Genomic DNA, 26,993 nt, shown 5'->3' on the forward strand with positions numbered 1-26,993 from the left:
ACCCATGATAATAACATTAGCATATGAGTTTGAAGGAAGAATTATTTGTCTTACAGTTTCAGAATATTGTTATTTCCTTTATGCAATGGCTGAAAATGAAGGAGAGTGTTTTGTTTAACATTTATTAAAATTTCAATGGAATAAAACATTTTTAATTGGACTTAAATATTGTCCGGTTGAAACCGTAAATTTTATGCAAGTTTATTACTCTTGGAGAAAGTGGGATATATAAAAAATAATTATGGAACTAATGATCCTATGTGGTTCTACTTCAGATCCTTTAAAACAGTTGCAAAATTTCAGAGAGACACCTTGCCACTTTAAAGTTCTCCAGCTCCATTTATGAAAACTTTACCCAGAAATTGAGTGAGAATGGTTATCAGAAACATAAAGGAGAAATGAAATGTATTTTAACACTAGATGTCACTATTGCTTTTTATATCTACAGGGCCCCTTTCCTATTTTTCCTGCTTTAATTTAGCTATTTTTATTCAGAAGTCATTTAATGATTAAAATGACAGAACCACAGTATTGGAATCATGCTAAGGAAAGTCCATTTACTTTTCAAATTGAGCCTCACTAATCACGCCACACACCAAAGAATTCTTCTAATCTCATCATGTTTGTTCTGCAGCACCAGCCCAGACAGTACGCTTAGGAAGAGAACTGTTGATGCTTCACCATGCAATGATGAAATGTTGAAGCCAGAAGAAGAGGATGAAGAGAGCATGATGACAACTTGGAAACCATTCCTGGTCAACATCTGCATGTTCACTGTCCTGACAGCGGGTGCATACCTCTGTTACAGAGTATATTTTCATTGATGGACATCACGCTGGTGGTATCAGAATACCAGTAACATTCGTGGTGTTTCATTTGTTTCTGTACAAGAAAGCTAAAAGGGCAACTAAGCCTTATCCAAGTGGAAATGTATGGCATGTTAGAGAAGTTGGAACTTTGGTTAGGGTTTAAAGAGAAAGTTGATGCACTAGGGTTTAGGATTTAGCCCTAGGTCCCAAGAACATAATATTCTAATCTCAGGGCCTTAAGATATTCAGGAGTAAGCAGAGAATATGCCAAATAAGTCTTGTGGTTTTTTTTCATTTTTTCCTTATTTTTTAATGGAATAATAAGAGTTTACAACACATTGCTGTTTTTTTTTAATATTTTAAAGCCAGGGGGGTACTTCTGTTGTTCTTTTGGTGGTTTTTTCAGAAAAAAGGAACTAGGCACAAGTGAAAATTGCTTATGTTCCCCTAGCATTTGTAACCCAATACACGATGGTATTCCTTTCAACAACCACTGTATACACAGATACACACCCCTGAAGAATGTACAGGGTTGTTTTTTTGAGAGAGAGAGAGAGAGAGGAAGCTTTTCACTCTTTGCCTTTTTAAGGACTGATGGCTCAGTCTAAAGAACCACTTATGCATAGCCTCTTAATAGATTTGGATGTTGCTCAGGAGCTCCAGTGAATGACTGGAGACTGGACATGCTCCATTGGATTGCACCCTGGGTTTTTTGGCAGTGCAAATAATATGGGATGTATTTTATTTTTCTCAAGTAAGGTTCTTGCTTCAGTAACATGCTATAAACGGGCACCGCTTTTTCTCAGGGCATCCCAACAGGTCAATGCTACAATATTCTCGCTCCTTTTGGGACAAAATGAGTGATTCCTCTCCCCACTCACCATCAGTGCTCATTGCTATGTTGTCAATCATCTCTTGCACTCTTTATTTCTGTGTACATGCCCATTGTATTGCACGATCGACCTTCCTAAAAAAAAAAAAAACATTTTACCTTTGTATATAGTTTCCTATCCTTATGGAGAAGGGGAAAGGAAATGTAAGGGAATGTCCACCAGCATTGATATCAAGACCTTTGCTTTAGAAAAGGACCAGCGTGTAAGCTTTGCCATCCTATGGAATGTAAAATGTGATCTCATTCTAGACTTACCATGTGAAGAATGTCCCATGGCGTATCCAGAATAGAAGAGGAGCCATTTTAAAACCATCATCATCACTCTCTTAACACACATGCAACCCTCCTCATGGTAAAGATCAGTGCAATGTTTCTCAGCACAACCTCAGTGCTGGGCCAGCTCTTCTCTCGATCTTTTCCTGTTACAAACCACTGTGTTGATGATTTTCAGTGTTTGTTTTTAGAACAAAGATTCCAAGATTAGCTTTTATTTGGCTGAAAGATCATGCTGTTTAGGAGCCAGGTTTAAGGCTGCAATCTTAACGCCTCCTTGAATGAACTCCATGGTTCTGACTGTTAATTCAGGTGCGTAAGATTGGTGGCTTTATCCGTGAGCCTTCTGCCTCTGCTGAAGAGGAAGTTTGCACCCTAACTCAGAACAAATCCTTTTGTTCCACATGAAGTTGAAGAGAGAACTTGTTTGTATTTTATTTTTATTATTTTAGGTACAGCTTAGCTTGGCTGACTGTAGCTGCTAAGAAAAGAGTAAAAATTGACCAATCATGTGTTTTGTTGTTCATAAATATTACGACTGGGTAAGTAGGCTGATGTTGATAATCTATCCCCTTTCCCCTCTTTATAAGCAATATAAATAACAAAAGGGAACCTGGTTACAGAGGAGAAAGTGTACTGAAATTACAGCTGTTCCATTAACATAATGACACCCAATCTACAGTGCAAGTTATTTGGAAGTTCTATATTCTACCTATTATAGCACTTAAGTATCATCTCTTTTTAAAAATCTGTGATATATCAGGGTTCTCACTCCATATTTATTTTACTCCTCAATTCTGACCAAAGTTAGCTTTTTCTTCTTTAAACAAATGAGATGTTAAAGAAAGGTCTTGGAGAAGGGGAAGGAAGAAAAGGTGGAGTTGAAAGAACAATTTCGAAATGAGGCTAGTATCAAGGTGGGTTTTTTTTTCTTTTCAAAACAACAATAATACATTCATAGGTAGTCCTGGGAAACTCACAGCCTTACCTATGAGAAAGAGGAATTTTGTTAAGCAGTCAATACTTAGTAATAATATTGGAAACGTGAAAATATTGACATGACTATAGAAAATGGCATAATATATAATGGCTCATCTATGTATTTTGCTACTCAGTATGTGATTGCTTTGTCCCTTCCACGTTCCGTCATCCAGTAGAATATTATTCAGACGCATTTGTATCACATTTTTATTCAAATGCATGTATAAAGTCTCCTGAAAGTGTCCTGATTGAAATCCTTGTGCTTAAAAGGTGAACATAATTTTTTATATTTCTGCTTTCTGATGTGCCCAATTATACTTGCATGATCTGATTATTTAAATGGCTGTGATTCCAAGGGTGTCGCTGAAGTGTTTTCATTCAGCTCAAAGATTGGTAAGTGTGTGTGTTCTCTTTAAAAAGAAGCCTGGTTGCCTGTATCTTGCCTATTATTTGGCAGTTTTTCTATGTACACCACCTAAACCAGTTGTATAGCACTCATTTCAATCCAGTAACTATAGTACAAACATTCCAGAGTGTGTACAAAGCCATATTCACACCTCTCTCTCTCACACACACACACATGCACCCTAGCTTTCTATGGCAAATTTCTGAAACATGAAGTGCCAAGATAGGGGCATTAAGCAAGAAGGGGCAAAAATGTCAAGATGGCAGCCACAACCAATCAATGGAAGGCCCGCCCCCTTTTGATGTGTGTGACATATGTAAAAAAGGGGGAGATAGGTTCAACCATACGGGCGCAGGTACCGTTTTAACCATTTTTATTCCCCAGAGACGCCCCTCTGCCAAGATACGTTAAATTGTCCTCTGAGAGTCCGAAGGAAACAGTTATTTACAAAAGATCACCAGAATGAAACTAGAATTGAAAATCTCTTCTTTTCATTGAAAATAAATAAAGGGATTTTAGTTTTTTTTTTAAAAAAAAACACCAAACCTCTTTGATGAAAGAATTGTATTATCTCTTCCACAACGACATGGTCAACTTCAGAATGTATCTCCACAGCAACGTGATTGTACTTATATTTAATCTGTCAGGGAGAACTAAATTTCCTTTTTTGTTGTTGTCCCAAGACAGCCAAGAAATCTCTTCTGATTACCATGTTTCTCTCCAGTCCGCCAGCATCACTATTTGCCTTGGTCATTTTGATCAAAAGAAATGCTGTATCCAATCAAATCCTTTTTTTTTTTAATGGTCCTAGACCAGCATAAGAAGGGTGGAATAGAAGTACTGTAAGAAAATACAGTAGAAAGCCCCGATAAAGCTCAGCGAGGTGTGGATACGGCTTGTCATGCTGAACTGTAAGCATTTTGTTTTGATGTCCTTGTACATGTAATGTAGTAGTTTGGGGTGTGTATATACAGTAGCATTTCAAAGTGGATGTATTGGTTAACCTATTCTTGGGCGGGGTTTGGGAGGGGGAAGGAAAAGAAATATCCATGTTTAAACTTGTTAGAAAGTTAGTGAGCTGCTCTGCTATATGCCTTAAGCAAAATATTTACTCATCAGGTCTTTCTTTTTTTACCAATTGCCATAGAAAACTTTTTTTAAGAAAAGAGATAAAATAAAATAAAAAACAAGCTAAATGTTTTGGTATAATACGTTTTCAGGTATATCGTCTCTTGCGTAAGGCGCCGCAATGACCTTACCGTTTCAGTAAAACTGTACAGTTTTTCAACTTCCCATACAAATTTTCAGTTCTCATTTTAGCTGCAACAATAAAATTCTTTTGTAAAGAAACACTTGTCTGATTTTTCTCTATGTCCTTTTTTTTTTCTTTCAATGGCAGCAGCAGAAGCTCTTCATGGAACCATGTTTTAGTCTTTCATGGGAAATTTTAATCATTTTACCTTGAAATTGCAGGCTAGCCAGTTCTCATAAATTGGTAGGCACTTGTGGGGAAAGATTCTATGCTTGATGAGGATGGGGGCTTATCCCCTTTGCTGTGGTGAGAGATTAGCAATCTCCTAATCTCACACACTAATAAATACTTTAATTGGTGAAAAAGATTTTACATTCATCCTTTATATTGCAAAAAGGAAAGACATGGCGGGGGAGAGGGGGCACACAATTCTTGTTTATCAAGAGGCAGAAATTAGGAAAGTTTGTAAAAAATTTCACCTTTTCACAAAGGAGGCTCTTGCTGAAGAAACAACCTAGTAGCGGACTGTAGAGAAAGATAGTCAATAGAATTTGTATCGATAACTAGCTGATAAACCGGCGTTGCCTGGGTATTTATCCTAATCCATACATTTGTCCTCAAAAATAATCCTGGACAAAACATAATTTCTAATGTTAGATTTTCCCCTTTACCAGATGGAGCCTCCTTGTGGGGTACTGTGAAACCATTACCATGGCAACTCCACTGCACTATACAACAGAAGCCATTTTACGGCAATACGGTAGAAGCCATTTTAAGGCACAATAGGGTATATCTTAACAACACACATCCCAAGGGGTGTTGGGGGTGTCTTATCCCCGCACTATTTCTTTCCAGAGAGTAAGTCATCTCTACCAAGTTTGGTTGAAATTGTTCAAGGCATTCCAGAGTTATGCTGGAACATACACACACACTCACACACACGCACAGCTATACACACACACACACACACACAAAATTGAGTTGCATATGAGCGTATTATGGCCTGCCCAGATCATGCAATAGTTTCCATCAATTGCAACTTTCCCTCTACGTTAATTTGTGTCTCTTCTCCAACACCTTCAAAGTCAAACATTTACCCAAATGAAATGGACTCGTCCCTGAAACACTCATTTCATTTTATTGTTGAATGTTATGTAAATGACCACTTGAAAATGAAAATCCTTTTCAGATATTTTAATAAAATCTTTTTAAAAAACTGAATATTCAAACTAGCCTTAGCAATAAATACTGTAAAATACAGAGCAAAATATATTGTATAAAAGTATTTTGATTAAGTGATGAAAACCTACTGTACATTTGGAATGGTCAACCATCAGTCAAAGGAAAATCATACTGTGCATTCAAAGCTTTAATGCCTGTTTACTCCGTACCACCAGGTGTTGCCAAGATCAATGAAAAAATTATCAAAACATATTTCAGGCAACCACTAGAAGCCCTTTAAAAATGGTTCTTTGTCACTCCTTCTGAAGGAGCCTTAGAATGGGAAGCAGTGGTGAGTTCCAGATCCCGTTGCAACCAATACGGTTGCAACGGGGCCTGGCATCCACTACATGAACGTGCGCAGCGCGTGCATGCGTCCTTACCTCCTGCGATGCTTCCACAACGCTTCAGCTGCTCAGCGAAGCGTCACACAGGTGCTATATGCTCTTCCTGGAAGCACCAAAGAGCTCAAATACAGGTAAGGAGCTTGGGCAGGCAGGCCCTCTGGAGCACCGTACCAGAATGGTATCCGGTGCTCCGGGCAGGCACCGGTACACCCGTACTGGGGCATACCACCTGCAACCCACCACTGACGGGAAGGAATGTTTTTTCTTTTGTATCCCATGTATTACTTACTGCATACAGTCATTTTAAACTTTATTGACAGAAATAAAGACATAATTTCAATTTATCTATTCAAATCTTTAGGAGACAATAAAATGCTTCCAAAACTATTTCTTGGGATATATATATATATTCCCCAGAGGTGTTTAATTGCCTGGATTTTTTTCCATACTAATTTTACTCCAATGTATTCAAATTAATGGAAATATTCACTCAAAAGACAGATAAGTAACTCCCCCTTTTTCTGATCCTGTAATTCCTCACTTCCGGGTAAAATCGGAGTGACTGGATGGAGCTAAGTGTTTACTGGCTGGATGCCTTTCAACACAAAAGCATTTAGACTTATATACTGCTTCAGAGTGGTTTACAGCCCTCCCAAAGCAGAGTCAGCCTATTTCCCCCAACAACCTGGGTACTCATTTTACCAACCTCGGAAGGATGGAAGGCTGAGTCAATCGGGATCGAATGCCTGGTGCTGGGCAGAGTTAGCCTGCAGTGCTGCATTCTAACCACTGCACCACCACAGCTCTTCAAATAGTTGGATAAGTAGAAATAGGAAAAAGGTGCAATAGGGGCGGGGCAGGAGGAAGGAATAAGGGAGAGAAGGTCTTGTCAAAAATGTGAACATGATAATATTCATCTTAAATGGAAGCTACAGGGATGGCCAACAACTATTTGTAAAGCTCCAATCTCAGTCCACAAATCCAAGAATTTTCTGTCTTGAGTTTTACTCGATGTACAAAGCCCTGTCTGCTTTTTTGCATGCCTTGTGCATATGATACAAATAAAAACAGGATAAACTTCAATAATCCAGTTGTAGCCACCATGATTTTTAAAAACCTTGCAGATGCCCCTCTCCCCAAATCAAAGAATGAGTGGGGGGGAGGCCAGGGGAGATGTGTGTTTCCCTAGGATGTTTTATGTAAAAAGGAAACAAAATGACCACAATTTGAAATGACCAGACTCAACTTTTGCCCTTTGGTGTAGGCATAAGGTCTCTGTGAGATCTGCTCTGAAGGGAGACGGCCACTAGAAGGCAACCACAAGTTATTTCGCTGCAATGAGCTAATAAGTTTAGAACTTTACATTTGAAAATCTTGGTCTACAAGAATTAAATGAATAAATACATATAAAATAGTCTGCCTCCTCTTTTGTCAGAGAAGATAAATATTTTGTCTTGAATGGAAACCAAAGAGGGAGACCTAACAATTAAAAAATACGAAGAAGCTTCTCCAATCCTCGAATCCAAAAATGGTGTTTTGGGTTTCACTATACATCTTCAGCACCCAAATATAGTGCAAGTGTAATATTAGTTATATTTAAGACTAGAATGTGGATGCTTAAAAATCTTTGTAATTGTGGTTTGTTACATTTTCCAATGGCGTTCAACTTTACTTTTTTTCTTGGAAGACTCCTTTTTACTGTAGAATCTAACTCCTGGGTCTTCCTTTGAAGATCTTGTTCAAAATATTGTAATTTCAATTTCAGCTTCTTGATACATAGCCTCTCTTAGTTCACAGCATATTTTGTCCATTTTTTCAAAAGCCAATCTTCCCTTTTCTCCTGCAAAGAAAAACAGAAAGTAACCATAATTAAGACAACTGTGTTGGGAATGGTAGTCCATATTCTCTTGAGGCACCAATGGTCCTCTCTTTCCAAATTCTCAACAGCTATCCTTGCTAGGGAGATGTTCTCAATCACGTTCAGATGGAGACTTCTCCAGCCCTTCCCTTTACTATAGAAAAACCTGTGTTTTGACTTCAGTTTATTGATGTATGAAACAAATGGATATGGTAATTCCATCTAAGCAAAGGTACTCTGGATGGTGAGCAAAGATATAAACATGAAACATAATCTAGACCAGGGGTCGGCAAACTTAAACACTCAAAGAGCCATTTGGATTTGTTTCCCACAGAAAAGAAAACACCAGGAGCCCAAAGGTCCTAACAGGAAGCCCCCTGTTCAATTCTGGAGATGACTGGAAGTTCAGTTCCCCTACCATAGAGTCTCCTCCTAGTGCGGCGTACTTTTTCCTCTGCCTGTCATAACCAAAAGACCTATCAATTAGGGAAACAACTGGAAAACCCTCCCCTTGCCATAGAGTCTTCTCTTGGCGTGCTGTGCTCCTCTCCCCCCCCCCGAAGCTCCTCTCAAAATTGTGGCGCCAATCAGTGACGGAGCCGCAGCAGAGGGAGGAAAGAGACACATGTTATTTGCAAGCATTAGGCATAATACACCTAATAATCATAGTTATAGTGTTCTGCATTGGTTATAATCCCAAACTGGATAATTTTATAAAATTCGGTAAGGAGTACATGGTTGTAAAAGGAAGTTAAGAAAATCAAAGCAAATTTCTGGAGAAAGCCCACAAATGAATTCCAAAGATTTGCAACATCATTTCAGTTGCTTCTCTAGTGCTACATAGTAAGTAGCTTGTAAATCAGGTTATTCAATTTCCTTCACTTTTGCTATCAAAAGAGGCCCAAAGCTCAATTCTCTTTTCTTGAATCTGTTATAACAGATAGGTGAAAGATAGGGAGTAAACCCCATAAGTAAATAAAAAGTTGTCTTCTTGGATGACCAAAGGTGATATTTCCCAATATATTTTCACAGCTGCTGGAGCATTTCGTTCCCCATTTCTATAGTAGTGAATAGAAGGCAGTTTGCGTTTTCTTTCTCGCACCAGCTGCACTAAGACAAAATTCTTATCTGTCATCCGAATGTCACCCCTGAATTTGTGAACAAAATCTGGCGTATTAGAATGGCAGAAGTTAACCCCGGAATCAGGGCATCGAGGAAAGAAGGAAAATTTGTGAGCCTCCATATGTTATTGGAATAACTTCCTATCAAGTTTGATGATATTGGCTGAAGCGAGCATCTTTGTGAGGGAAACGGGTGGTTTCAAAATGTGATAAATAATAAAATAAAATAATAAAGCAGGGGTGTCCAGGGTTTATAATGGGCTCTCTGCTTATGAGGTAAAGACTAGCACTAAAAACCTAATTAGCAGGAGTCAAACTAATGAGGGTGCTCCTTGCTGTGTCCTTTAACTTGGTTGCATAGTCTCCACCATTAGAGCTTCCTTTTGACTCTTTTTTTTTTTGGAGAAATGCTACTCATAGTTAACATTACAGCTGGCTTGTAGAATCTCCAAATCCCACCTCTGGCTGGCCCCGCCCATCCCACCTTGCCCTTTTCAGGAGTCTCCACAAGTCTGTTTTGGATGTGAGGTAAATGCAGGGCCCGCACAGAGGCTCAGGGAGGGGGGGGAAATGGGCTTCCCAGAAGTTCCGGAAGGCCGGAAATGTGCCAGCCTTTAGACTAAGACCATCTCTGGCCTCTGGAGGACCTCTGGAGCCCCGGGAAACAGTTTTCGCCCAACCAGAGGAACGAGGAAAGCCTCCGGACCCTAGGGAAGGTGAAAACAGTTCCCCCCGGCCATGGTGCAGGAGGCTGACTAGGCCACACCCACCATAGCCACGCCCACCCAGCAACTGGGCAGAGAACCCATTGCTGAAATTTGTGAAGCCCACCCCTAGATACAATGGGCTGAACATCCTATATTTAGTATTCTAAATGTGTTCAGTGTGTTTATGAGGTCCAGAACAATGCTTGGGATTAGAGATAACAACCACAACAAGGATGCTTCACAGGATGTTTGCTTCCCATTTGCTTTTACACATATAAGAATCTGAAACTGGAACTAGGAGCATGATGGGCAGCAGAGGAGATGGCAGAGAGAATTTTAGATTTGATATTAAAAAAAGATACTTAAAAGATGTGATCCAATGGCAAGAGGCAAGTCAGTTCTTTAGAGCAAGCGATATTTACATCTTGGTACAACTTCCACGCTCGTTAAGAGGATTAACTCTACAACCTCCAGTTCTTTTTATTTGCTATTTTACTGGTAATCATCAGTTAGTTACTACCTATTTGAACAGCTAATTCCCACAGTTATGTCTTACATATAATGATATTTACCCATGTAGTATGGCCATATTGCTATTATCCTTCTCATCTTTTGTACTATTGTCTCTTATTAGTATTTTATGATTATATTTTCTTTGATGTCTGTATGTACAGTTCTTATGTATAGGACAGCTTATGTACAGGACACAAATTCCTTGTGTGTCCAATCACACTTGGCCATGGTTCTGTTCTGTTCTGTTCCAATCTATTTTTAGGTCTCTAAAGCCTAGACATGAAGCTTTGCAGGTATGTAAACCAAAGGAAAACTGAAGTAAGATCATAAATACAGCCATGGTTTCATTTCGTGATGCTTCACTTCATGACCCAGTTGCCATATCCATTTCTGATCACAAAATGAGGACTTGCTATTCATTATCACTCAGAACACCTAAGCAGAGAATCATGAAAGCATTTACCAAATGAAAGTGTTGTTTCTCTGGCAGTGGTCCTTACTTCCTCCGCTTCTGATTGGCACAGTGTGGCAATTTGCTCTAGACTTTCAATGCCCTGTTTGATAAAAAGAAACATTTCAATAACCATGTTTAAATTATATTTCCCAATTCTTAACCCCAATTCATCTCTTTGAGAGTTGCTAACCTCTGGCAAATCTAGACAGCATACTAAAAAGCAGAGACATCACTCTGCCAACAAAAATGCTTATAGTCAAGGCTGTGGTTTTCCCAGTTGCAATGTATGGCTGTGAAAGTTGGACCATAAGAACGGCTGAGCGCCAAAGAATTGAGGCCTTTGAACTATGGTGCTGGAGAAGACTCCTACAAAGTGCCAGCGCTGTCCAAAGACGTCTCTGTGGTCATGTGGCTGGCATGACTAAATGCCAAAGGAGCACAGAATCCTGTTACCTTCTCACCAAAGGTGGTCCCTATTTTTCTATTTGCGTTTTTACATGCTTTTGAACTGCTAGGTTGGCAGAAGCTGGGACAAGTAACAGGAGAGCTCACTCCGTTGCCCGGCACTAGAGATTCGAACTGCTGAACTGCCGACCTTTCTGATCGACATGCTCAGCATCTTAGCCACTGAGCCACCGCATCCCCCGTTTCTAGGCTGCACCTACAACAAACTGCCTCTAAGTGCAAATTTTATTATCTAAACAGTTCTCCAACTTTGGGGAGGAGAAATGAGTACATTTGGAATTTTGAGACCATTCTGCCAGTTCTCTTGCAAAACAGCTGCAGGAGAGGTGGATGCAGTGGTGGGATTCAGCCAGTTCGCACCACTTCTGGAGAACCGGTTGTTAAATTTCTGAGCAGTTTAGTGAATTGGTTATTGGAAGAAATCATTAGGGCAGAGAACTGATTGTTAAATTATTTGAATCCCACCATTGGGTTGGTGGAAGCATTTTCAATCTTAAAATAGCACTAACTTCCCAGACAGTTACTAATTTTATTCCCACCACTACCTCTTATCCTTGAATCTATTCTTCCTGCTTACTTTTTGTCCTTTTTCTGGATTTGGCCCTCTAAAACAAAACATTGGACTGCAGCAAGTTCTAAGAAAGCCAACAGGAACCTTTTGAAAATTATGCTTGATTATCAGGAACCATCATTTCAGTGAAGGCTAAACAGTCTGCAAAAGGTTTTCACAGTTATATGCAATGAACTGGACCTTGAAAGGAAGTTACTGGTTTCCACAGCTTAAGGCTGCATTGCACTGAGGTTACAGCCAGGCAAAATAGTGAATGTTCTGGTGTCCAGGCCAATAGATGACCTGACTACGGAATAACTACAATGTCCTACCTTTCAACAACTTCTTCAGCTTCAACCTCAATAATACTCGGGCAAACAATAGATACAAACTCAAAGTAAACCACTCCAAACTGGATTGCAGAAAATATGACTTCAGCAAGAGAGTGGTCAACACTTGGAATGCTCCTGGAGTCCCTCGGGAGTGGGGCGGCATACAAATTAAATAAACATTCCAGCTCTGCCTGACTCCTTAAGCCCTCATAATTTTAACCTTAAACTGTCTACCATGGACCTCATCCCATTTTTACGAGGTCCATAAAGGGGGCGTGCAAAAGCTCACCAGCATGTCTTCCATCCCTGTCCTACTGTCCCCATTTATTTGTACTAATTTCCTTTGTTTATGTCCATGTTTACACTTATACATACATACATACATACATACATACATGCGTGCGTATGTGCGTGCGTACGTACGTACGTACGTACATACATACATACATACATACATACATATACACACACACACACACACACACACATACACACACATACACATATCTTGTACATGTTTGACAAACTAAATAAAATAAATAAATAAATAAAATAAAATAAAATAAAATAAAATAAAATAAATGATCCCAGATAAGGACAGGAGCAACTAGACAGATGCCCCTTAGGAGGATTCCAAGGACAGACAACGTATCTTAAATTCTCTTGAGGAAGAATTTGGACACCCTCTGCTGGCTGTTGATGAAACCTGTTCAAATAGTCCCTTTCCCCAAAGGATATTCTAAAGCAATCTATGGAGATTCTCAGTCATTCAAGTCATGGTTGTCCCAAAGGTGCTTTTTCAAGAGGCAACTGGACTTTCTGGTTTTTCTTTGGAGATGTTTTGCTTCTCATCCAAGAAGAGCCGAAGAAGCAAGAAACAAAACATCTCCACAGAGAAACCAGAAAATCCAGTTGCCTCTTGAAAAAGCACCTTTGGGACATTCTAAAGGAGTGTTTTACAAACTTGGCACTTTGAGAAGTATGGACTTCAATTCCAAGAATTTCCCAGCCAGCATGCTGCAAAATAGAGGTTCTCAAACATTTTGGTCTTTTACATTCTTAAAAATGATAAAGGTAAAGGTTCCCCCGCACACGCATGCTAGTCGTTCCCGGCTCTAGGGGGCGGCGCTCATTTCCGTTTTAAAGCTGAAGAGCCAGCATTGTCCAAAGACGTCTCCGTGGTCATGTGGCCAGCATGACTAAATGCCGAAGGCACAAGGAGCACTATTACCTTCCCACCAAGGGTGGCTCCTATTTTTTCTACTTGTATTTTTTACATGCTTTCGAACTGCTAGGTTGGCAGAAGCTGGGACAAGTAATGGGAGCTCACTACATTACGCGGCGCTAAGGCTTCAAACCGCTGAACTGTCATGTCTATCAGTATTTACTGTATTGAAAATTAAGACTGGGAAATTTTTTAAGTATTTATTTGATTTCGTCAACCTCCTCCCCCACCCCTCGCAAGACCACAGTTTGAGAACCACTGGTCTAAAGATTTCTTTAAAAGCACTCACTCTGAGGTTTTTGAGGGCTAGACAAGCGGCTTGCTGTAGTTTGGCATCATTGTTGCTTAAAAGATCTGTGTAAAAAGGAAGAGCCTGTAGTAAAAAGAATGTAACAAGGCTGTTAATATTTCTTCTTTAAAAAAAAATACTTTAGCATAAATGCCCTAACCCTGACCGAGATCGGTAGAATCTACCCAGTTGTAATCCTTACACATCTGGAAAGCACCAAGCTGGAGAGAAAAACTGTAATTTAGCAGACTTAAAGGAAATATTAGGCGTGTATGTGATTCTGCTTTTCATCCTTTCTTTGCAAATAAAGATACGGCGTTTCTCAACCTTGCCAGGTGGGAAATTCTGGAAGTTGAAGTCCAGATATCTTCAAGTTGCCAAGGTTGAGAAACACTGGTTTTCTTCAATCTGGCTCTATTCTGGAAAGAGCCGATCTATACATTTCTTAATTCCCAATGCAAACACATTCTTAGTGGAAGTGGCAAATCATGGGAATGTAATTCCCTGAATCTGGAATAAGGAAAAGCTGGCTCAAAATACTGGGCTTTGAAAGAAGATGCAAGATTGGATCAACTTGCCTTCAGACGTTGTGGGAGCTCCCTCACTAGAGGTTTTGAAGAAGAGATTGGACAACCATTTGTCTGAAATTATGCAGGGTCTCCAGCTTGGGGTTGGACTAGAAGCCCTCTAAGGTCTCTTCCAACTCTATTATTTTATTCTATCTCTGGTTCGTCATGTAGTTCATGAATCTGAATAAAACACCTTCCCTTGGGTTAGTTTACCTAACCTAGATTACTATAAAATTATACATGGAGGAAGGAAGTGATGCATGTTAGCAGGAGATCTGTAGAAGATAAAAAGAAGAAATCACTACATTAAGGACACTTGTTCCAGGTGCATAAAGAATACAGATAGTCCTTGACTTACAACCAAAATTGAGTCCAACATTTCTGTTGCTATGTGAGACATTTATTGAGTTTTGCCCCATTTTATGACCTTTCTTGCCACAGTTGATAAATGAATCACTGAGGTTGTTAATAACATGATTATTAAGTGAATCTGACTTCCGTATTGATTTTGCTTGTCAGAAGGTCGCAAAAGATGATCCCGTGACCCCAGGACACTGCAACTGTCACAGTTGGTTCCCAGGTTTCTGAATTTTGATCACGTGACCATGGGCAAGCTGCAACAGTGGTAGGTGTGAGAAATGGCCATAAGTCACTTTTCTCAGTGCTGTTGTAATTTCGAATGGTCACTAGATGACCTGTTGTAAGTCAAGGACTACCTGTCCGTACCTATACTGGCTAGGGTTTACATGGCACTTCATTGGGAGCCACTGCCAAAAAAAGCAGGGCAGCAAAGAAGAGCAACAAAGATGATCAGGGGACTGGAGGCTAAAACTTATAAAGAATGGAACGGGGTATGTCTAGTTTAATGAAAAGAAGGACTAGGGGAGACATGATAGCAATCTTTCAATATCTCAGGGGTTGCCACAAAGAAGGAGTCAAACTATTCTCCAAAGCACCTGAGGGCAGGAGAAGAAGCAATGGGTGGAAACTAAAGGAGAGAAGCAACTTAGAATTAAGGCAAAATTTCTTGACAGTTAGAACAATTAATCAGTGGAACAACTTGCCTCCAGAAGTTGTGAATGCTCCAACACTGGGAGTTTTTAAGATGTTGGATAACCATTTGTCTGAAGTGGTGTAGGGTTTCCTGCCTGAGCAGGCGGTTGGACTAGAAGACCTCCAAGGCCCCTTCCAACTCTGTTATTCTATTCTATACTGCCAAGGATAGACCTCCTGCATACAAAGCAGGACTATAGCTACCCAAATGCACAAAGATGCATATATTCCCAGGGTGCAGCTAGTGGGACATTCTAAGGCAAAGGAGAAAGCTCCTACTTTTTCCCTGAAATTCCTGTTGGCTGCTGCACGAGAAAGGCACAATGTGGCCGCTTTGCCTATACGATGATTCTCATCAAGCTGCAGGGCTGCAAGGAGCCGCAGGGTCTGAGGCAGAGGTTCCAGCTGATTCAGCTGCTTCCCTTTCAGCTTCTTTATTTTCTTCATTCTCCCAGGACGTTGCAGGTCCTCTGTCAATATTACTGGAGGAAAAGAATTCAGCCGTAAGTAGAGAGGCTCAGAAAAACAATTACTATTGTCGAGGCTGTGGCAAAAGAATTGCTTTTAAAAAATGGAGATTCAATCTGAAATCCGAAACCATGTGCCGTCTTAGAGTTACCATTTCTGGTCAAACCATTAGTCCACTATACTAACTCTACTGGTACTAGAAATGGTTCCACCACAAATGCGCGAACGACAAAAGCGCGCCTGACTAAACCGTGGTGACAAAACCGCACCGACGAATGAGCGCTGAAGCGCGCCGCCAACAGCGCACCAACAGAAGCGCGCTGTAACATAACCCTAAACCTAACCCTAAACCTAACCCTAAACCTAACCCTAAACCTAACCCTAAACCTTACCTTAACTTAAATCGCGCTTCTGTCGGCGCGCTGTTGTCGGCGTGCTGTTGTCGGCGTGCTGTTGTCGGCACGCTTTTGACATCGCGGTTTTAGCGCCGCAATTTTGTCAGTGCGCTTTTGACGTTCGCGCTTTTGTCGGGTCACGACTAGAAGTATCCTCGCCAAGGAAACAGGTACAAAGGGATCTTTCCAAGCAAAGATAAAACACTACTTCCAGACTGTTGAACTGGAGCATTAGCAAGAGCCACGGTGGTGCACTGGTTAGAGTGCAGTATTTCAGGCTACTTCTGCTGACTGCTGGCTGACTGTAACCAGGCTCAAGGTTGACTCAACCTTCCATCCTTCCGAGGTGGGTAAAATGAGGACCTATAATTGTTGGGGGCAATATGCTGACTCTGTAAACTGCTTAGAGAGGGCTGTAAAGCACTGTGAAGCAGTATATAAGTCTAAGTGCTATCGCTATTAGGGGCTGAATCAGTATTAAAACATCTCTATAGATTGAAGACCCTTCTGCCCTTGTTTCTTTTTCTCTTGTCAGATGCTTCTGGGAATTTCAGAAAAGGGACCATAAGTCTGTTTTTTTTCTGGTTTTATTCTCCAGCACCAAACTTGAATGTAGCCAGTTTGGTGGAGTGTCTATTGCATCAGGCTAGAAACTGGAAGACTATAGGTTCTAGTCCCATCCTAGGCACAAAGTCAGTTTGGTGACCTTCAGCCAGTTACTCTTGGCCAGGGGTCAGCAACCTGCAGCTCTGGAGCCTCATGTGGCTCTTTCATCCCCTGCTGCGGCTCTTTGTCTCCAGTCAGCTCCACAATTGATATGGCTTTCGGTTAGGACAGGTAGAGGAAAAAAGACATCGCGCTAGGAGGAGACTCTATGGGGAACTGGATTTCTGGTCAGCTCCAGAATTGAATGGAAGGCTTCCGGTTAGGACCTTTGTGGCTCTTTGAGTGTTTAAGGTTGCCAATCCCTGCTTTCGGCAAATCACGTCTGAAATCTAGCCAAGAAAATTGCAGGGATTGTCTACACAGTCACCAGGAATTAATATTAACTCAAGCACACACATGGACATAAAGAGAAAATTTAGGATAAGCTCCATCTATAATTGAAACAGTGTACATCCAACAGGGCAGGTAGCCGTCAATATCCCATACTGAAGTATGGACTTTAGCTTGTATGATACAAGCTAAAGTCATGGCATAACTCTGAACCTCAAGATGGAAGTGAAAGAATAGTAATGCAGGATACCAGATGTCATCAAATCAACTTGTTTAAAAGTGATGAGTTTAATCAATTTGAAATTTATTCAGGAAATCTACATATGCCTCGAGTTTCACAATGGGACAAAGATGGAATGTACTAAACAATTTTAACATTAACTTCTCTAAGAAACCTGTAGGTAATCTAGATTCTAAAACAGACACATCCCAAAAGATGTTACTACAATGGCTTTGCATTTATTTTGTAGAGTATAGTCTTAATATTTTCCAGTCTTAGGAATTATCCTCACGGCTTTAAAGCAGTGTTTCCCAACTTTGGCAATGTCCAGATTAATGGACTTCATCTCCCAAAGTTTCCTAGTCAACAAGGCCAACATTTTGAAAGTCACACATCTGGAAGTTGCTAACATTGGGAAACACTTACCTAATACACTTAGTTGGCAAGATCAGCACAACTAGGAAGCAACAATGATGCTCAGGCCAATCAGTGCTTATTACTGATGCTGATCAGAAAAAAGATATGGATGAGAAAAAGATATGTGTGAGAAAAAAAAATAAGGATAACACTTGATGCCTTATGGGAAGCTTCTGATATAAAGATTGGACAATGATATTTGCTAATTACTAGCTAAGTGGCCTTCACTGCATGTATTTTTCATAGAAAAACTACTAGCTAACATTAGGAGCAGAGAGGCCATTGTTATCCTCAGCAATCTAGATTATTATCACCTTAAAATTCATAGTGTTTGGCCTGATTATGAGGATGGGTCTACTGCATTTACAATCTATCCACCCAACCTGTGTGGGTGGGAGGGCATGTTGTAGATTCCCTCCCTTGAGATGTGATGAAAGATGTGATGTCCTGGAAACAAGCCTTCTTGGTCATAAAATGAGCCGAGATGGCGCAGTGGTTAAATGCAGCACTGCAGGCTACTTCAGCTGACTGTAGTTCTGCAGTTCGGCTGTTCAAATCTCACCGGCTCAAGGTTGACTCAGCCGTCCATCCTTCCGAGGTGGGTAAAATGAGAACCCGGATTGTTGTTGGGGGCAATATGCTGACTCTGTAAACCGCTTAGAGAGGGCTGAAAGCTCTATGAAGCGGTATATACGTCTAACTGCTATTGCTATTGCTATTGCCTTTCTCTCTAGAGCAGTTTGCCCTGAGGCCAGGACATTCCAGGGGTGGGTTCCTGCCAGTTCTAACCACTTCTATAGAAGAGGTTCCACAAATCTACCATGCCGTTTAAAACCGGTTCCAGTTCCCTCCCCACGCATGTCTGCACTATGCTTGCCCCGCCCACTGCTCACTGATTGGTTGGCTCACCAATCACCCCGCCCACCTCTAAGAGTCCTATCTAAACCTTAAAGTCTTAAAGCTGTTAAGTTTGAACATCCCTGGGGTTTTTTTCTAAAGGGTTAGGGGTGCAAGGATCTTGTAACTTGACAGCTTTAAGACTTGCGTGCTTCAAATGCCAGAGTTTCTGAGCCAACATTTTGGTTGTTAAGCAAGAGCGTTGTTAAGTGAGTTTCACCACATTTCACAAGTTGGCCATGCCCACCCAGTCACATGACTGCCAAGCCACTCCCACCCAGTCACATGGTTGGCAAGCCACTCCCACCCAGTCACATGGCCAGCAAGCCACTCCCACAAAACAGGCCACACCTACAGAAGAGGTTCTAAAAAAATTTGAAACCCATCACTGGGACAGTCCCATTGGTATTTTCATTTCAAAAGTTCAATAAGATAGGCAAATTTTCTTCAAGATCTTTCAGAGTAAGGATTGCCACCTAGTTGGAAAAATTGCTAAATTGGAGTTGGTCATCTAGGATTGAGAGGATGTTTTAATTTGTACCCAAAATTTTCCATTAATTACTTCAACATTAAGGTTTGGGAATCAATTATATTTTATTTTGGTTCTCTATATCTATCCACTCATTTACCTTCTTTAGCGAATCGGATCAAATATTTTTCCAAGTTGTTTACATGGTGTTTCTCCAGGTAGCTGTAAAACTGGAATAATGTCACAGATTCAGCTGGAAGATCTCTTGAGTTGCTTAATAAAGTGCCTCCAACTATCTGTTCCAGGAATACCTGCAAAACTGAAGAGGATGGATATGGGCTGAATTCAGTTTTAACCATAATATATTGATTTATTTACCTATTTCTAAGGTTATAGGCCATCTGTCAAGTTGATTCACAAGGTGCCAAAACAATCCATAGTAATGCAGTATAAACTATAATTTTATGAGCTGCAATGCATTATACATTTACATAAATCGTTACAAGGGCTAAAATATGTAGCAGCAAGATAAATATCAACAGCTGCTTACTTGATGGAAAACAATATAATATTAAACTCTGATGTTGTGAAATTAATTACTTACCGAATAGCATTAGCATTTTTATCAGAAAGCCAATAACAGCCCTTCAAAAATAATAATTCTCTAAGGCCAATATTTATGCCAAAAAACATAACAGGAGGCTAGAGCATAGAATATAGTAGATTCCACAGTTCAACCCTGAGTTACATACAGGTATATTCCTTTCTGTTGGAATAAGATACTATTAACTACGAAATAGGGTGGTTTGAAGGAACTGGCTATCCTGAATTGGCATGCAGATTGGAGAGGGATCTAAGACTTCTATAAATCCGAATTTACCTGCAAGAGGTACACTATTGTGTAGGATTTGACAAGGCTTGCTGTGTGCATCACGGCATGGTTCGGCGGCCCTTGCTTCAATTGCGCTGTGCTTGCACCCACCAGACTCCACTCTAACCTAAAGGAAGTGAGGTCGCAGGCCCAACTGGGTTCCTTCACATGCATGGTGTTTAGCAGAGTTGGTCTGTTCCATCCTTGGATAGTTATGGGCCCAACAAGCAACCAGCTCACTGCTGAATGCTTTAATCCCTGCCTCCTCTTTGCCTGACAGCAAGGATCACAAGAAGACAGGTGGTCCCAATCTGCCAGGTGCCACTTGCTTTGTTACTCAGGCTGAAATGAGGCCCAGGAGCCTCCTAGAAGTTCCTGTAGCATAGGAGTGTCAAACTCGATTTTATTGAGGGCTGCATAGGGTTATGTTTGACGTTGGGGAGCTGGGGGGGGGGCATGGTGGGCATGGCCAGCTCGACGTCACTCATGTCAGGAGCACCTGTGGTGGCCAAATGCCAAGGTGGGACTTCCCTCAGCCCCCCCTCACTCTCATTATAATCTCCTTCCCTCCCTCCTTCCTTCTCTTATTTTTCCTTCCCTCCTCATTCTCCTTTCTTCTACCTTCCCCTCTTTCCTTCTTTTTCCTTCCTTGCTCACGTCTGATCTTTCCTTCTTTTTGCCTTTGCCTTTCTCCTTTCCTGTCCCTTTTTGCATGTTCAAATGCAAAAGGGAAAACATTTCTCCTTTTGTTTCATTTTTGGTTTCAGTTCTGCTAGCCCTGTGCCAGAGAAAAAGGAGCTCGGAGGAGCTGAGTTTTTGGCTGGGATGGCCTCCTGCAACCCTCTACAAGCAGAGGCACCGCGGGCCAGTTCTTTGCTGTTTCCAGAGTGGCCCTGCAGGCCAGATCTAAAACCTGGCAGTCCAGATTCCCCCCACCCCCTGGGCCTTCAGTTTGACACCCCTGCTGTAGCAAATCACTTTCTCCTTTGTTTATGCTGGGCAGGGCAGGGATGCCTTTGGACAGATATGAAACATCTTGCTCTCCATAGGATTCTCTATGAGATGAACACGCCCCCCCCCTCCTAGAGTCAGATACGACAGTACAGGGGAATCCTTTACTTTTACCTTGAAAGTGGCCACAGAGAAAGAGCAAAAGCATAGCAATAATGTATTTTTGAAAATATTTATGTGTAGATATTGCTTATCAGCCATCTCATTTAATGGCTATTTGTAGTTACAATATCACTTTAAAAAAAACTTCATGACCAGTCCTCATTTTTACAACCAATGCAGTGTAGCCGCCTGGAGTCCTCTGGGATTGGGCGGCCTATAAATCTAATAAATTGAATTGAAATTCTTGTAGTCACATCAGGGGTGGGTTCCTGCCAGTTCTAACCTTTTCTATAGAAGAGGTTCCACAAATCTACAGTGCTGTTTAGAACCGGTTCCAGTTCCCTCCCCACGCCCATCCACACATCATCAAGATGAAGAGCCAGAGGGGGAATTCTGGGAGTTGAAGTCCATAAGCCTTAAAGCTGTCAGGTTTGAACACCCCTGGGTTTTTTTTTCTAAAGGATTAGGGGTGCAAGGGTCTTGTAACTTGACAGTTTTAAGACTTGTACACTTCAATGCCAGAGTTCCTGAGCCAACATGACTGGAGGAGGAATTCTAAGAGTTGAAGTCCACAAGTCTTAAAGCTGTCAAATTTGAACACCCTTGGGGTTTTTTTCCTAAAAGGTTAGGGGTGCAAGGGTCTTGTAACTTGACAGCTTTAAGACTTGCGTGCTTCAAATGCCAGTTTCTGAGCCAACATTTTAGTTGCTAAGCAAGAGCATTGTTAAGTGAGTGTCACCATATTTTACAAGTTGGCCACGCCCACCCAGTCACATGGCTGGCAAGCCACTCCCACAAAGCAGGCCACACATACAGAAGAGTTTCTAAAAAAATTTGAAACCCACCACTGAGTCACATGATTGAGATTTGGGCAACTGATGGGTGTTTTTCATCCCCTCACAACATCCCATGGTCAGGTGATTGCCATTTCTGCACTTCATCACTGGCTACTGACAAGCCAAAACAGGAGGGAAGCCAGCAGTAAAATTGTGATGTCTTGTTTAATAACTGGGGCACTTCACTTAATGACCAAAGAGGAAGTAGGATCATAAGACCACTGCAGTTGCGTGGTATTTCACTTAACAACTGTGTCATTTAGCAACAGAGTTTCCAGCTCCAATTGTGGTTGCTAAGTGAGGACTACCAGTAATACATTTTTTTTAATGTGACATTCTTCCTCCCCACCCACCCACACACCCACCCTTATTAATTCACAAGGAACGTCTATATCAAAGTATAAAAAGGCTTCAGTGTTGTCAACCTTGGACTCATAAAAAATTGTCAACAATTTGACTCTGAGACTCCGGACTAGAAGAAGCCTTATTCGTTCTGAATATAAATGAGGGACATTTCATTTCAGTTTACTGAAACAATTAGATGACCCATACATCAAAACGTACCTTTTTCTAGATGATGTCGATATTTTTCTTTTGTTTTGAACATCAATATGTATTTCAAAGGCGTCCAAAATCTTTCCACTGGACAGAATAATATGCTTCCCTGTTCAGTGCACTCACTCCAGATCTTCAAGCAGTGTTTCTGCTTTTTGGCTTTTTGGATAACTGCAAAAGACAGCTTTGGAAGTTAGCAATGGAATCAGAACCCTTTTTCAGCTGGAAATGGAATACCTGATGATGCCAAGATGAACCACTACAATTTTGAATGCATGAAAACATGCAAAGACATAAAATAGGAATGTGTGGATTAAGAATAGGTAGCCTAATGCCCTCCAGATGTTTTGGACTTCAACTCTCATTAGCTCTAGCCAACATAATCAACAGTAGGGGGGTTGTGGGATTTGTAACCCCAAAGATCTGCAATACACCAGATTGCTTGGGCTTGATATGTTACCAAATTATGCTACTAGTCTTTTATTCCCTTCAACTACCCACCCCATGAGTCAGGATCTCAAGTGATTATACTAGACAAGGAAAGAAGAGAGAGACATGTCTCAAATGTTTTGCCAGACAACTGGGAAACCAATCCACCCAGCAGCAAAGAAACAGAAATAAAAATATGTTCATTATGAAGACATCTGTAGTTGCAAAAACCACATAGTCTTTAAGTTTTAGTCTAGCTTTTGACACTGCAGATTTCACATGCTTTTTTCCATATGCGGTCATACAAACTACAAGCCATAGTAAATGTTGACAGATGTGATCCCAGAGAGCATAACCTGACTCCTAAAGTTAGACCTGCCACCATCCCAGCTCTCATTTAAATGCAACAACAACAACAACAACAACAACAACAACAACAGTGATGCTCTTCATTCATTCTGTTGTTCAACTATACATATGATTACTTGGCCTTGAATTCTGACTTAGAAGACAGCAGTGATTGATCCAGAGACTTTTTCTGGCAGTGCACAGCTTGGATAAATAAACTAGACTGCATGATGAATAAATCAACCTGCAGGTGGTCCATTTGCAAGCACCATAATAAAATAAATTTGAAAAATGTAATGCATTTAATAAAGCATCATGCGAGATTAGGGTTCTTGCCTAAAATCTTATGCCCGCTTAAGTTGTTAAGATGAAAACACTAAGATCTCATGATAGCTGAAATGCTAAACTCTCAGGACCTTTGAAATATCCCAAGATTTCAACCTTCCAAAGTTATTTTTAATTTTTTAAGTATTCTTTAATTTTGGGGGGGGGGTCTTTTAGGTATTATGGGCCAGGGAGACCAAAATCAGACGAAGCATGGCACCTACACAATCATACCCAATGACAGAAATGATGGACCACAAAGCATTTTGATGGTTGTGGTGGTGTTTTGCAGTCGTGTCAGAAGCACCAAGGCTCTTCCGGGTTGAAAGGATTAGCCGGTGATATCACAGTTGGCCAGGGGACATCCAGTTGGGGTCTCCTTTCATGTCTCTGGCAGGAGCTGGAGTGAAGGACTCAGCCCCATCCCATAGCAGCTCTCAGATCTCAAATGAGGGCTTGCTAAACTCCCACCCTATGTCCCAACCACTGGAGCTAGTCTCTTCTTTATTTTGATGATGATCTAATGAAACACATTAGGGAAACAGTTGGGAAGCAGTGAGGATGAAGATTCTAGAGAAACGTTCAGACATCATTTATAGTCTCTTTCAACTATCAAGCCCTGGGATGCTTGTGACTTACTCTCTTCAACTGAAGTAATTTTCCGTGGCACAGGAGTAGCCAGAGCAGAAATTATTTCTAAGACATGCTTCTGTTGTGACACTTCCTTCAAAAGGTTCTCCTGGAGAATTGGAGCTAAGTTTGGCTTTATGAGTTTCTGGAAACAAAAGGAAAAGTCAGATATATATATATTCAGTAATTTTGACTAAGCACAAAATCAGCTAACTGACTGCAAAGATTCTTCAAGGCTATCAGAAATAAAATCTGCCTACCATTATTGACCCTGGACAAAAATTAAAATCACTTTCTTCTCCTTGAAGTTGTTATGCTGTGAGGCCGAGGAAAAATGTTCAGAGATAAATTTACCATTATGCACCTCTACCAGCAATAAATGTCTTTTTTGGAGGTTAGGTAGCCAAAATATATGCAATATTTCAACTGTAATCATACATCATTGTAGAAAGATATGAAAATATTTACCACGATAGGTAGCAGCACTTAGCTGATCTTGTCTAATCTTGAAAAAAACTAATCAAGATGACAATTAGCATTAGTATGAGAAATAACCAGGAAATCTTAGGAAAGTAATTAGGTTGGAAAAATCAAGAAAGTTCCTGAAAAATGGCCACTGTACAATCACCCAGAATCAAACTCTTCTTAAAGGAGATTTTATCTTTTTATAATAACAACAGTTTTACTTTTCTTTTAAAAAAAACTTTAAAACTTTTTTTTAACTTGAATATCTTATACAGGTAATCCTCGGCTTACGACAACTGAGCCCAAAATCTCCATTGCTAAGCAAGACAACTGTTAAGTGAGTTTTGCCCCATTTTATATTTTCTTGCCACCAGTTATTAAGTGAATCACTGCAGTTGTTCAGTTTGTAACACGGTTGCTAAGTGAATCTGGCTTCCCCATTGACTTTGCTTGTCAGAATGTCACAAAAGTTGATCACATGGCCCCAGGGCACTGCAACCAACACAATTATGGGCCAGTTGCCAAGCCTCTGAATTTTGATCATGTGGCCATGAGGATGCTGCAACAGTCATGTGAAAAATGGGCATAAGTCACTCTTTTCCTTAAACAGTGAACAGTCACTAAATGAATAGTTGTAAATTGAGAACTATCCACATACTATTTTTCTTCACACTATTTACGTATGATATTTTCCTCGAATTATCCAACATGCCCACAAAATCCTTTTCCTGCGTATTCTCTACCAACTTAGATCCATGAGACAGTGATGGAGTTCTGATTTTATATTCCAATCGGTATCACTTTACACTTGCTTTTAGTGGAAAACATATGCCAATTTAGCAGTCATTTAATCAGTCCAGAGTAATACGGGCACTTTCAAGTAATGTTATACATTTTTCCTACCAATTCCAATTGAGATTTCCCCCCCCCTCCCTCCATGACAGAATAGATTTTCACTGAAATGTTCTGAGGAGAATGGAATATTCTTGTAAATATATAGTTTCAAGAGAGCCAAGGGAAGTGAGTGAACGTTCTACTCTCTGCGAAACTCCACAATTTCGAAGAGAAATTCAAAAGGATTTCTCATAAAGTAAAAAAAAAAAAAACAGAAGATTCTTATGATAACCTTTGAGGGCTTACAAGGTGGATTTTGGCACAGCATTAGTTTAGACCAGTGTTTCTCAACCTTGGCAACTTGAAGATGTCCGGACTTCAACTCCCATGCTGGCTGGGGAATTCTGGGAGTTGAAGTCCGGACATCTTCAAGTTGCCAAGGTTGAGAAACACTGGTTTAGACAAATCTTTTCAGAATTCCTATTTGTTTGCACAACCATCGTTCTAATCACTTTTGATCATCCGTTTCTACAGCAAATTGATGTTTATAGCGAACTCCAGATGCTTTATGAACGCGAGAAGAGGCGTTTCTTCCTTTACAAAATCTTTGGAGGATTCAACTCTTTATAAATCCTTGAGAGATCCCATGGTTTATATTGAAAGAACTTAGCATTTATTCCCGCTCTTTGACTGTTACATTTGCTTAGGAGCCTTTGACTCCTATAATTGAAAATATGCTGACGGCAACAGGCTTTTAGGCAGAGGATCTGTTTGTGAATCAGCATGAATAAGACCTCCAGGCGTCAAAGCATCATGGCTCTTCCAGAAATTGGTCTTTCTCCTCCGGGGATTGTGGCGATCCTGCGGATAACTAGCATGCAGACTCAGCATTCTGGACACCCACTGGCTGGGCAAGAGTTGTATATTGTTGTTACAGCACAAGCAAAGCAGTAGCTCTCTAGCACGACCTTAGATACAGAATTGGTTTTCATCAATTATACCCCTAAAATATATATCATGTTTCCCTGAAAATATGACCTACCCCAAAAGTAAGTCTTGGTTTGATTTTTACGTGTGTGCCCAATATAAGCCCTACCCCTAAAATAAGCCCCATTTAAGATTCCACCCACTGCAGGTTTTACCTATGCTGTCAGGCCTGCAGTCATATTCCTTTTAGGATCTTTGGCCTGCCACACTCTCTCTTGTTTCACTATGCTGTTTCGTTAGTAGGGAATTGGGAGTGGGGAATAGTAAGGAGTAGAATGTTGTTGTCTAAATAAAACATTCCTTTCTAGAAGCCCAAGGTCATTCTTTGTCTTTGCACCTCTGCACCTGACCGGAACTAGATGGGTGGAAATGCCAGCATGGCAGAGGAAGATTGGACCATGTGATGAACTTGTGAGTGTGGG

General features: G+C 40.6%; 2 protein-coding genes across 3 annotated transcripts in view; one reads left to right on the forward strand and one right to left on the reverse strand.

Moving 5' to 3' along the window:
- PTPN1 (protein tyrosine phosphatase non-receptor type 1) overlaps positions 1–4,711 on the forward strand; it is a 100,523-nt gene extending 95,812 nt beyond the window's left edge. For both annotated transcript variants that reach the window (XM_087720460.1, XM_087720459.1), the window contains one exon: positions 635–4,711. In XM_087720460.1, the coding sequence (XP_087576586.1) occupies positions 635–824 (190 nt within the window). In that variant the 3' untranslated portion in view covers positions 825–4,711. The remainder of the gene's footprint in view (positions 1–634) is intronic.
- Positions 4,712–6,258: 1,547 nt separating this feature from the next.
- The window catches only part of RIPOR3 (RIPOR family member 3), a 142,214-nt gene continuing 121,479 nt past the window's right edge, over positions 6,259–26,993 (reverse strand). Inside the window, exons 16-22 of the mRNA XM_087720462.1 lie at positions 24,295–24,430; positions 22,564–22,725; positions 19,340–19,498; positions 15,597–15,799; positions 13,696–13,779; positions 10,844–10,934; positions 6,259–8,021 (exon numbers count right to left, since the gene is read on the reverse strand). Coding sequence (XP_087576588.1) covers positions 7,921–8,021; positions 10,844–10,934; positions 13,696–13,779; positions 15,597–15,799; positions 19,340–19,498; positions 22,564–22,725; positions 24,295–24,430 — 936 coding nt within the window. The 3' untranslated portion in view covers positions 6,259–7,920. The remainder of the gene's footprint in view (positions 8,022–10,843; positions 10,935–13,695; positions 13,780–15,596; positions 15,800–19,339; positions 19,499–22,563; positions 22,726–24,294; positions 24,431–26,993) is intronic.

The sequence above is a fragment of the Thamnophis sirtalis genome, unplaced genomic scaffold (genome assembly GCF_051295495.1).
Source record: "Thamnophis sirtalis isolate CommonGarterSnake01/CBP01778 unplaced genomic scaffold, rThaSir2_p1.2 scaffold_7, whole genome shotgun sequence".
NCBI classification, from domain to species: Eukaryota; Metazoa; Chordata; class Lepidosauria; order Squamata; family Natricidae; genus Thamnophis; species Thamnophis sirtalis.